The sequence below is a fragment of the Periplaneta americana genome, chromosome 7 (genome assembly GCF_040183065.1).
Source record: "Periplaneta americana isolate PAMFEO1 chromosome 7, P.americana_PAMFEO1_priV1, whole genome shotgun sequence".
In the NCBI taxonomy this organism is placed as follows: Eukaryota; Metazoa; Arthropoda; class Insecta; order Blattodea; family Blattidae; genus Periplaneta; species Periplaneta americana.
This window is the reverse complement of record NC_091123.1, coordinates 27,808,919-27,822,647: the sequence shown is the minus strand read 5'-3', so window position 1 is coordinate 27,822,647 and position 13,729 is coordinate 27,808,919. Positions and strand designations below refer to the sequence as shown.

General features: G+C 36.2%; 1 protein-coding gene across 2 annotated transcripts in view; it reads right to left on the bottom strand.

The window, feature by feature from the left end:
- The window catches only part of LOC138702688 (L-lactate dehydrogenase-like), a 45,110-nt gene that overhangs the window by 3,518 nt on the left and 27,863 nt on the right, over positions 1-13,729 (bottom strand). For both annotated transcript variants that reach the window (XM_069830015.1, XM_069830014.1), the window contains exons 5-6: positions 10,507-10,680; positions 155-272 (exon numbers count right to left, since the gene is read on the bottom strand). In XM_069830015.1, coding sequence (XP_069686116.1) covers positions 155-272; positions 10,507-10,680 — 292 coding nt within the window. The remainder of the gene's footprint in view (positions 1-154; positions 273-10,506; positions 10,681-13,729) is intronic.

The following is a 13,729-nucleotide window of genomic DNA, read 5'->3' as shown; positions in this document are numbered from 1 at the left end:
TATCAAGAAAGAAGTAAATTGAACACAAAATTTAACAAGAAAAAGGAGTTACTCGAAACACAAAATTATCTCGGAATTGTGCCCCATCCCAGATGCAGACAAACGCGTATTCCACGTCATAATTCATCTGAGCTTTATGCTGATATCACCATACCTCTGAACTACTTCCTTGTGGATATCATCCCAGTTTTCTAAGTCTTTATCGGTCCCGAGGTCTTTGTTTATATCCATGAGTCGAACACCACCAACGCTGATGCTGGACCAAACAGGAACTGAGTAAAATCAGATAGAAAGAAAAGATATATGAAATCTTTTAAATGCATGCATTAGTCTATAAGGTTACACATTTTAAATGTAAAGACACATTTTCACTAAGAGCAATTTCTAATGACTGGTCTGTTCTCATAATAATATGCTCCATACGGTTGCGTTCAGTGGTCCAGTGATTGCCTCGGAACACAATATCCCAGGGTCGAACCCTATTGAGAGTTGTTGTTGTTGTTGTTTTCTAATGCCAGGCGTTTGACAATAAAGTCATTTGACCTCTTGCACTCCAATATTTTTCAAAGATATTATCATGGCCAGCCAATGAAGCACAGATTATGAGGTGTTCCGAATCCATTTCTTGGTTTGAGTTGCACAATGGGCAGTTATGGGACTGATATATTCCAATTCTATGCAGGTGTTTCGCCAAACAATCATGGCCTGTTGCCAATCTAAATGCAGCTACAGACGATTTTCGTGGTAAATCGGGAATTAACTGTGGATTTTGATGCAGAGAGTTCCATTCTTTCCCTTGAGATTGTGTTATCAAATTTTGTTTATTGAAGTCTAAGTACGTAGATTTAATAAATCTTTTCACAGAGTAATACGTAGATTTAGTAACAGGTCTGTAAGTAGCAGTGCTGCCCTTCTTTGCTAGTGGATCCGCATTCTCATTTCCCAGGATTCCACAATGGGATGGTATCCATTGGAATACAATTATTTTATTGAGTGATATTAATTGAGAGAGCATTTTAGTTATTTCTGCTGTCTGAGATGAAGGTGTGTGTTTAGAGACTATTGACAGAATAGCTGCTTTGGAGTCTGACAATATAACTGCATTCTTAAAAACATTATAAGTACGATTTCTTCCAGGAGAAAAGTGTCAGTTTGTGGTATGAGAATAACTCAAAGTTGTTAATCCACCATTAACGATCCCTATACCTGTATACGCTGCAGAAGAATTGAAGCCTTCAAATCTACACCTTTTCGTTTCTATTTTTTATTTTATATCTTTATAATTGACTGATTAATGTCATTAGCAAAATTATCCTAACTTCTTGTGCAGCTGGCATGCCAGCTGATACCCTATAACATAAAAAGCAGAAACAATGTAGAAACTTCGCTGTAGTCAACATCCTCGCCTGCCGTACTATGACGAAGGATAATTAAAGATGTTTTACAGGTGTTTCCACGTCGCAAATGCAGTTTAATTCTGCCAGAATAAAAGAATTTTATAGCGGTTTAATTGATCAATTAGATGCTCGAAATAATAACGCTAAAATGTTTTAGGTCAAAAGAAAAGCTTGATATATCTTCTTTCGTATTGAATCTCCTATGAAGAGAAGAAATGTGTCTGTTTCTTAAATAGAAATTTATTATTTATACCATAAGATGTACAGTCTTAAACAAAAAATGATCGGCTGTCATAAGTTAAATCCCTTCGGAAGACTTCGGTTGATTCCGTGACAGCTTAGGTTTACACATGAAGAAATTTCGCTCTGTTTTTCCTTTGTTTTTTCTTCGTTTGTTTGTTTGTTGCTTTTTCTGTCTGTTTAGACCTATAAGTCAAGTATTATGAATAATCTACAACGAAGGTACATTCAAGTACTAAATTAGGTGCAAAATAAACATCCTATCCCTAGTCGTGTAAACCAGGCGCTGCCCGAAGTGGACTTATACAGGGATATCATTTTATTTTTACTAATATTTTTAATATTAACTTGCCTATACCTCTGGATCAACGCCGTTTGCTATCGAGTTCGATGATACTGACGTAATATACAAACAAATCACTTTACTACGTATAGGAGGGAAGAAAAGTAGTTCATCCATTTATGTAAACTAGGAAATATTGCGCTTTTGAGTTTAATCATCTTCATTAGGTTTTTGTTTAATCAAAATACAGTACAGTATTAACAATGCGTGTTTTTACTCACGAACTGAGCTGTCCATGTTTACATTAGCGTACAATATAGAGAATGAAGTTAAATTGAAAAATAATTATAATATGGATATTTAAACACATTTCGATACAGGCTTCAGTTCTAATGTGCATATTATTGCACTATAGCATATTGTACTTAATTCCAATTACCAGTTCTTCGTACTAGTACCTCATGTTGAAATAATTATGTACTTACTCTATAAAAGAGTACCTTACGTACTGTAAATTCAATCTTCACTTCTGCCCGAAAAGATAAAATTACTCAGACATGCTATCTACTGTTCGTCCAAGTGGTTATGTCGTAGAGTCGCAAAAAGGAGGGAAATCACGTGACAGTTAATTACTTAACAGGCCCTTTTATTTAAGTTATTTTAAACAGTTGTATAATATTACGTAAACGTCCAATTCCTAACAGAAATTAATGTTCTCAGAAAAGGGCTAAGACAGCCCAGCCACTAGTTGGCGAATATAAAAGCTGGTTGGGGAAACCGAGATACGACGTAGGCAAATGGACGACAGTACCTGTGCGAAAATGATTCAATATTGAAAGCTCTTTCATCACTGGAAAATGCGAACATATTTTTGGAACGTACTGTGGCTACTATGACTGTATATGCGACCTTGGATCTGTGTGGAAGACGGTTGAAGGGGTGGGAGTGAAGTACATTCAAAAACTCAGGTACAATAAAAATTGAAGTAAAAATAAAATGATGTCCCTGTACAAGAGCCATGCTATAGGAGAGCGGTCATTTTTTTGTGGAAATCAAAGTACAGTAGAGCGTCTCGTTTAGGCACAGTGAAAACGTAAACAAAGTGCAGGTAACGTGTGGGAGAGGACGAGCCGTACGATAAACACGAGGAATGCAAAAGGTTTTAGTTACAACATTTATGGCGAAGCATTAATTGAAATTATATTTTCCAGAAACACACAAAACAAAAGAACACATATTACATAACGTTATCATATACACATTTTAACAAACAAGCAATTGTAATGTTGAAATAATTCAATATAAGAAATCAAATTTTGCTACTTATATGATGTTGCATTCAAGCAGCATTTTTCACGGTCATACATTTCATTCTCCGTATGACTAACATAATATCACGTCTTCTGTGGTCGAATTAACAAAACTACATATAGTATATCGGTCTGAGTGACAACACTATTTCCTAAACATAATAAATCCCTTCTCAAAGTTCAATTTATTCAGGTGTAGACGGTGATATTATGTTAGTCATACAGAGAATGAAATTCATGACCGTAAAAATGCTGCTTGAAAACAGCATCATGTAGACAAAGTAGCAAAATTTGATTTGTTATATTGAATTATTACAACGTCACGATTCCTTGTTTGTTAAAATGTGTATATGATAAATTGATAATGTTATGCAATTTGTGTTCTTTTATTTTGTGTGTTTTTGGAAAATACAATGTCAATTAATGTTAATTAATATAATTAATTGTAACTAAAACCTTGTGCATCCCTCCTGTTTATCGTACGGCTCGACCTCCCCCCACAAGTTACCTGCACTTTGTTTACGTTTTCACTGTGCCTAAACGAGACGCTCTACTGCACCTAGAGGACATAATGATTTAACATGGGAAATTATTTTTTCCTAAAATACTCTCTCTCATGCTTATTTTAGCGGTAAATTTTTGTACATTAGACATTACAAATTTACTGAAGTTACAAATTATATATACGCATTAAAAATATATTTAGTTTACACACAAAAGAGCAAATGCTTGTGGTTAGGGCAGTCCCAGTTACATAATATAGTACTGGAAGTTAAGTGTAAAATTTCAAGTAGAGATTGAGGAAAAAACTAGTTAAAATCTACACGAAAAAGTTAAATAGTAGACAGTTTCAATTTAAAGAAATAAATACTTAATTCTCTTACTGAAATGTTATTGTTATGGTTACTTAATTTTGAATTTATTTTAATAAATTGAATGTATAATCTGAATCTATTCTGAAGAATGAATTTGCTCAAATGCTGTATTATACTGTATTTTGGTTCAAGTAAAAGAATTTTTAAGAATGAAGAAATGAATACAATAACAGAAATTTATTGTTTATTTAATGTTAGAGAAAAATATCGATGTTACTAGAAAAAAAGTCGACAGCAATTCGGCATGCGGTAGTCTGCTAGCATTTGCGTCGAGAGAGACAGATAGAGAGAGCAAGACAGCGTACAACATTGCCACATCGTACTTCACGAGCACGTGCAATACAAACAGCGCAGGAAAGAATTTAAATGATCAAAAGACAATAATGACCTTAGCCGTTGATTACTGTAAGCATGACACCAAACAAACCCTCTTTCCTTCACTAACAGTATTCTTTGCACGGTTCTCAATCCCATACCACATGCTTCTGCAGTCGTTGGCAACGTTGCAGCCAGCAACAAGATGGCCGACAGTGTTCTGCTCGTCAACGTTTTTAAAATAATTATACATCTCAAACACTATTTTCCGCGTCTGCCTGTGCAATACTTGCCTTTTTACAGTCTCTTCTTCCATTTATTTATCTTCTACACACACAGTAAATCTTAGTTTTACTTATTCAATGCATTGAAACACACACACGTGAACAAACCAATGAGCTCTATAGAGCTCACTGGAATAAACGAACTCGGGAAGTACTTCTTATAGACTGATTCCGATTGGTTCTGCTGCACAAGCTTATGACGTCACATACCAGAAATTCTACGGAGCATATAGAAGCTAACCGCCTTCCGAAATACAGTTTAGTTCTAACTACCTGTATTTTTATTAATTTTTATAGCCTGTTTCAGTAATGTTTCATATTATACTGCTATGTGGACCACGATTCCTAGCAATGATACAAATTTTATAACAAATGGGGGCCAAGAGATTAAAAAATAAACATTTTACGTTCAGGAAAACTAACTGCAAACATATCTCCACCATAGTAGGCCTACAATTTTGGAAACAATATCCTTTCTTCCACACCGTAATACTTCAGTTCACTTTTGTTATTAATAAAAAACATAAATAGCAGAAAGCGCCCATCACCTTTTTTTACTCTCATAGCCTTCATTTGTTCATTTGTTATATATGTTGTAACATTTTTATGAATTATGACCCATATCAGTGACAGAAATAGTGACACAAAAATTAATAAAAGTCGTAACATTGCTATTTTATTGATCAGTAAATATAAAATATTTGTATTATTGCATTCTGATTCATTATTTAATTATTAAAAATTTACTTATTACAATTTTCCTTAAAACGAACAGGGGAGAGAGTATATGATAAAAACTTATTTCCCTTGTTAAACCCCTATAGCCTGTATTTTGATATCCACAGTGTATAAAATCAATTAATTAGTCACAGAGAAAGACTTACAGAATGTTCAATTGTAACATTATTCACATAAAATGCTACCTCTTACTGGTATTAAGATAGGTATTCTTCATATTCACACAAAATTTTAAGTAAACACTTAACCTAAGGGGACACGCTACTGAGATTTCTAATCTCCACAATTTTGATTGTAAGTTTTTGAAATTTTAAAATCGAATAGAGGTTAATGAGTTACATGTGCACAATTATTTTCAAAATTTTATGTTGAAAAATGTACTCGGAAAAAAATAAAATATAAAAAAAGTGTTTATAATTTTAGTAAACAAATATCTGGGTCTCATATAAAGATAATTTGTTTCTTAAACTTTTAAAATGATGCTAAGACTACCTACAATGAAATGGTGCATGGGTTTGTTCCTAGTCAATACAGTTCATCAGTAAAATAAAAAATAAACTTTTAACATTGACCAAAATTGACGAAAACTCAGTAGCGTGTCCCCTTAAGAAATAACTCACTAGCTAGCTAGTTAAATAAATAAAATTATATATATATATATATATATATATATATATATAATTTACTTATTTATGGATTTTAAGGAACCCGCAGGTTCATTGCCGCCCTCACATAAGCCCGCCATCGGTTCCTATCCTGAACAAGATTAATCAAGTCTTTATCATCAGATCCCACCTCCCTCAAATCCACTTTAATATTATCCTCCCATCTAGTCTCGGCCTCCCCAAAGGTCTTATTCTCTCTGGCCTCCCAACTAACACTCTATATGCATTTCTGGGTTCGTCCACAACTGCTATATGCCCTGCCCGTCTCTAACGTCTGGATTTAATGTTCCTAATTATGTCAGGTGAAGAATACAATGCGTGCAGTTCTGTGTTGTGTAACTTTCTCCATTCTCCTGTAACTTCATCCCTCTTTAAAAAAATCCGTGGTGCTACAGCCCGTGAAGGGTCTAGACCGACCAGCCGGCTGCTGGCCTCACGCCCACATACCGAAGTAGAGGTGGACGATCATCCAACCAGAATGGAGGTATCGTGTGGTTAGCACGATGATCCCCCCAGCCGTTATAGCTGGCATTCGCAACCGGATTTCGCTACCTATCGTAGCTCCCCAATTGCATCACGATGCTGGGTGGGCACCGGTCCCATACACTGGCCGAAATTTCATGAAAAAAATTTCTTCCCCTATGGCGATTCGAACCAGCGTGCATTCCGTAACGCGAGTCCTAGGCAGATGCCTTAGACCACGACGCCACGGCGCGGGACTCATCCCTCTTAGCCCCAAATATTTTCCTAAGAACCTTATTATCAAACACCCTTAATCTCTGTTCCTCTCTCACCTTTCAGTTACGCGGGATATTTTTATTGTGGTTCTTTTCATTATCTTGACCCTTTTATGTGTGGGACATTAAATGTGGGACTATTTGGTATGGGTCCTTCTTAGTTGGACATTATGTTAGTGGGAACATTTCTTGATGACCTTTTTTCTCTTGGAAGCTAAAAAATTTCAAGCAAATCGTGGGACATTGAATTTATACCTTGACCAAAACTACTTCCGACTTGACAGTTTACAGAGAAGGGGGAGCAGTGTTGTCATGTTGCCCATCTTTCGTGTAAGCGAGCGCGCTGCCGATAGAGTGCAGTAATGAACGTCTGACATGTACACATACATTTCTAACCAGTTTGTTGAACACTAGGCATTAAAATTTGTGTACATTATTTTTAGTAGTCTATTATTATGATTATTATTATTATTATTATTATTATTATTATTATTATTATTATTATTATTATTATTAAGTTATTATTATTGTTATTATTATTATTATTATTATTATTATTATTAATAGGGAACGGATTTATATGGACTAAAAATATATGAAATATGTAAATATATATGTAGTTATTTTTACCAAAATATGGAATTAAATATGGATTTTTACCAAAATATGGAATTAAATATGGACTTAAAATTATAAAAAAATGACTATGTACGTTAAATATTGGTACATTTTAATCAAACTAAACAAAAAATATAATGGACGTACCTTATCTTCCAATGTAGTTTCAACAAAACACAATTTTTATTGTCTGTTACCATAACAATAGGTTACAAACATTTCTTTCAAGTGCTGAAAAGTGAATCTTCTTCTATTGTCTCTGAGGATAGATTTATACTGACTAAAAGAGCGTTCGACGTCACAAGAAGTAACTGGTACATAATTCAATTTCACAATGTCTGCTGGGGATAAGTCCAAGTTAATCTTCACTGTTGATTCACCACTCATCACAGCAACAACCTTTTGTAGTTCTTCATATCCAGGGTTTTTTGAAAGTACAGTGTCCACCTTAGCTCTTACTGCATCTGCAACTTTACCTCTACCACGATTCAGTTGTTCCACAGTACTATTTATAATTTCAAAACTTTCAGATAGTGAAAGGTGCCTATTTTGGAGACTTTTGAGCGTTTTTATGATGCATGAAAATGTATGCTGAATGTGAGCTAAGTCATTCTTCACACTTATGTCACAGGTAACTGTTTTCGCAGTATCAATTGAGACTGCATCTTCAGAGTCCAATGCAAGGAGAACATTGTTAATAGAGTCTATATGTTCGGCATAATATTCAACTGCTTCTAGCCATGTACCCCATCTAGTTAAAATTGGCTTTGGTGGCAATGGAATTTCAGGGTACATTTCTTTCAACACGTTAACTCTGCTGGGAGCTTTGAGAAATACTTTTTTCACTGATGAAATCAACAAATCTACTTTAGGGAAATTGTCTCTGACCACTTCTGCCACACGATGAAATGCATGCGCCACACAAGTAAAATGAGTCAATTTAGGATATACAACAGATAATGCTTGTCCAGCTTTGACCATATAAGGGGCAGCATCGCTAATAAAGAATAACACATTATCGTACATAATACCCTTTGGCCACAGGATACCCATAGCTTCGTTGAACAGTTTAACTATAGTTTTGTTATTGCACTTTTCTAGAACATCACAATGTAAAAGAATTCGTTCAGAATATTGTTTACTTAACAAACCGATAACTACATTACCAACAAGTCTACCTTCTTTGTCGGGAGTCTCATCAATGGAAACCCAAATTGAACTATCTTTAATTTCATCTCTTATCTTCTGTATTGTCTCATCGTAGATGGATGGAGCATACGTCTTCCTAAGTGTTGACTCATCCGGGATTGTATGTTGAGTATATTTTTCAAGGAATTCCCTGAAGACCTTATTCTTTAGTTTGTAGAGAGGAATATCAGCAGAGATGAGAGAACGGCACAGGTCGATGTTAAACTCAGATCTTACATTCGATGTTGTTGGTTGTGTTAAAAACAATTGTCTCTGCTTGGAATTTAGTTGTTTGTTGGCCTGATGTTTACTAGTTGTAATGTGTTGTTGCACCAGGAACTTTTGTGTAGATGATACTGCACACTGACACAAATTACAAAATAATATTTTATTGTCAGTTGATAAACCATCTTCTTTAAATTCTGAAATGTAACTTGTTAGTTTTGATTTTAAATTGACTGAATGACGTACTTTTGGCATATTTACCGTCTTTATAGTATGATTTACAAAACTGAACCTATGTGTACTCTGACTGGCATTTAACTGTTGAGCTGCACAACTGAAGTCTGTTAAAAATTTTAAATTAAATTAATACAGTTTTGTAACTTACTTTCCCATTGTTGATAGGACTGCTAATTTTCAAATAACTCTGATGTTAAAGGGATTACTGAACATGTGTTTAAATCTCTATTGTTGAAATGTATTTTTAAAAGTTAATGGAATTTTGTTTTGTTTTATTGTTAAACCTAATATAATATGGACTGTTTTATATGAAATATGGAAAATATATGGAAATTAACGAAAATATGTACTAAACTCTAAAATATGGAAAAATATGGAAAATAAAAGTAGGATTTTTCAACCCTACACATTGTGAAACATAAAGATAATGCAAAATATAAATTATATTAGCTTTATAAGTAAATATGTATTTACATATAAATCCTTTCCCTGATTATTATTATTATTATTATTATTATTATTATTATTATTATTATTATTATAAAGCGTCGAAAGGACTGTAAGCTGTAAAAACAGGTTTAAATTTAATACGAAGCCTCTACTTTTATGAACGCCGGTATTCTTTATGTAATATTGTTAGAAAGACGTTCAAAAAATTGTAAACTATAAATAGCCTATATTTATGATTAAAAATCTGCACGGCCTTTTTCTTTTCCAATATCGATAACAGTGCTCTTATTAATTTTAACACAAGCAGCAGTTCTCATTACGACTTGCACCAAAGGTAAAAGAGGACCGCCATTATCTTTTTCCCTCTCAAAATACTCTCTTACATTACACACCATCTCTCACGCTTGACTCTTTAACGGGGCACCTTGTACAACATTCTTTGTTCTCCGCCTGCCTTTCCTTCCTTCCGACATTGCACAAGTCACCTGTTTCGAAATTCTTGCAGAAACTAGAAAACACACACTAACCACACACTCCACCAATGACAACGAAGATAATACGTGTAATAAAATTCAGACACAATAATATTATCGATACACTAAAACAATAATACAACTAATTAATATTTTTAATTCACACAAAGCACGGGCTAACCAGCGAACTCAGTCATTCCGGGCCGTGGTATTCACATTTCACGTGCAACTTGTCAACATAGACAATGCAACACCGTCCCGTTACCATGGATACGCGTCTCTCATGATTGGTTGATTTGAATGGTCGCCATGGTAACATGCTAAAGGCGCCATATGTCAGGTCGGAAGTTGTTTTGGACAGACCATAAGTGGCTGGCAATGTAAAAGATAAGAAAACATGAGATAAAATATGAAAATAGACAAGGAATAAAATGAATTAACAACAGCTATAGGTAGTGAAGCAGGACTGACCGCTACTATCTCCGTGCTCTCCAACGATCCAGCCGTGCACACTGGAAGGCGCGACATCTAGGCGTTGGGAGATGAAAAGGCGGAAGCGAGCCGAGTCCAGGGTTGTGCCGGACCCAAACACTCTGTTGGTCGGCAAGCCACTCGTTTTCCATGCCACGTACGTTAAAACGTCAACTGCACGTGCAAATGAAAATAAATGCATGAATAAACACTGACATTTATCTTTGCTTATGACCTACTAATTATTTATGATCGTGAGCGTAAACTTCATTTATTAGTCAAGAAGAGCAGAATTTTGAAGTACAATTTTACAAGTTATGGTTGATTTGAACATTATTTCACATTTTATTAGCAGCCATTTTAGCAGTTCCTAACTTACATTTCGAAATTAGGAGAGATTGGAGAAAGCTGGTTCGCAGTGAAAGACATGCCCTTGGATATAACACTATGAATGATACGAAACACTCATTCTCCGTTCTCTAACACAGTATAACACAAAAGTTGAAAGATATTTTATCTTACGAGTTTAAAAACAGTGTACCTGGCAATGACCTTCAACTCTCCTATTCATCACAAGCCAGGTGAAGGGGTTGTTCAGAGCAACAGAGACTTAAGTGCACTCCCTATTGATTACACAGCGTTGATCAATCTCGTAATTCATGTATTTTAAAATGCACATTTTTTCTAGAAAATTATTCAAAACACAACAAAATGGTATTTGACTTTGACTTATTTGTTGTCCTTTACTAAAGGAATCGTCCACTAGAATTAATGACATTACTGACGGTTCATCCTGTATATATACATACATACATACGAGGCGCATCCAGAAAGTAAGTTTCCCGACTTTTCTCCTTCAAAGTAAACGGTTCATCCTATATACATACATACACATACATACATACATACATACATACATACATACATACATACATACATACATACATACGAGGCGCATCCATAAAGTAAGTTTCCCGATTTTCCCCTTGAAAGTAAACGTAATTAACCGTGTCAATTGCGCATGCGTAACAGATCTAAGACGTATCAATCATATGCCAGCAGGACAGGTCGCGCCTGGTGCCAGTAGCGTGGCAGCAGTGGTCCGAAATGGAAGCTCTTATTCCTTCTCCTGCCGCCGCATTGCGCCAATTGAAATTCATCGGCAGCTCTGTCAGGTCTATGGACCGAACATCATGAGTAAGCAGATGGTGCGTCGCTGGTGTAGGCAGTTTTCCAAAGGTCGTCAAAGTGTCCATGATGAAGAGCGCAGTGGGCGACCATCCCTCATCAATGATGATCGTGTTGAGTTGGTGCGACAGTGCATCATGGAGAACCGTCGCTCCACGATTACGGAGCTGAGCAGCCATTTTCCGCAGATATCGCGATTCTTGTTGCATGAGATTGTCACTAAGCACCTGCTGTTCAAAAAAGTGTGTGCCAGGTGGGTGCCGAAAAACCTGACACCCGAACACAAAATGCAACGTTTAGGAGCAGCACTGACATTACTGCAACGGTATCACGATGACGGCGACGAGTTCCTCGACAGGATCGTCACGGGCAATGAGACTATGATTTCGCACTTCAACGCGGAAACCAAGCAGCAGTCAATGCATTGGCGGCATAGTGGATCTCCGGTCAGGACGAAATTCAAACAGACGCTGTCGGTACGGAAAGTGATGTGCACGGTGTTCTGGGACAGGAAGGGCATTCTGCTCATTGACTTCCTTCCAAGTGGTGAAACAGTGAACGCTGACAGTTACTGAGAAACACTGCGAAATGGCGACGTGCCATTCAAAACAAGAGGCGTGGAATGCTTACTGTAGGTGTTGTGCTCCTCCATGACAATGCTCGTCCACATACGGCTCGGCGCACAGCAGCTGTTTTGACGGAATTTGGCTGGGAGTTGTTTGATCATCCACCCTACAGTCCTGATCTTGCTCATAGCGATTTTCACGTTTTCTTGCACCTCAAGAAATTCCTGTCCTCCGGTGAGCGTTTTGGCAACAACGAAGAGCTGAAGACGTCTGTCACACGCTGGTTCCATTCACAGGCGGCAGAGTTCTACGACAGAGGGATACAGAAGTTGATCCCACGATACAAGTGTCTCAATTCTGATGGTGGCTATGCAGAAAAATAGCTGAAACATTGCTGTACCTGTTGCCAATAAATGTTTTCCTGAAAGTGTGTGTTTTTTTTAATAGGGAAACTTACTTTCTGGATGCGCCTCGTACATATACCCCTATACTGATCAGGAAGACAAAAAGGAATACTGTATGGGTCACTGGCTGAGAAGAAACTGCCTACTGAAGGATGCACTGGAAGAAATGGTGAATGGAAGAATAGTTCGGGGCACAAGAAGATAGACGACATTACGATATATGGATCATATGCGGAGACTAAGAGGAAGGCAGAAAATAGGAAAGATTGTAGAAAGCTGGCTTTACAGTGAAAGACCTGCCCTTGGGCAGAACACTATGAATGATACGAAAGACTCATTGACATATGTACTGTACCTTCAGATGGATTGTTGAAACTATACTTTACTCGCAGAGCATGGACGAATTTTGTGTCAAAAGAATGCAAAAATTCTTCGCATTTGCAAAACAAGCTATTATATTTTGATAACATTTGCAAAACGCAGAACTGCACGCATTGTATTCTTCACCTGACATAATTAGGAACATTAAATCCAGACGTTTGAGATGGGCAGGGCATGTAGCACGTATGGACGAATCCAGAAATGCATATAGAGTGTTAGTTGGGAGACCGGAGGGAAAAAGACCTTTAGGGAGGCCGAGACGTAGATGGGAGGATAATATTAAAATGGATTTGAGGGAGGTGAGGTATGATGATAGAGACTGGATTAATCTTGCACAGGATAGGGACCGCTGGCGGGCTTATGTGAGGGCGGCAATGAACCTTCGGGTTCCTTAAAAGCCATTTGTAAGTAAGTAAGTAACATTTGCAAACTGTATTTATGCAAAATAAGTTTCTAGTCTATAATTGCCATCAAAACAAAAGCGATAAAACAACTTGATATTGAAAATAATATCAGTGTGCATTGAATAATAGAGTTGAAGTTTGAGAAGCCACGTTCTCAAAACAGAGACATTTATAGCACCAATAGTTCTTTTTTTTTTACTTTATAATTACTGAAACATTTTATATTCAACATTGTTTCTTATGTTAATGGTTCTTTATAATATTAATTTACAGTATATTA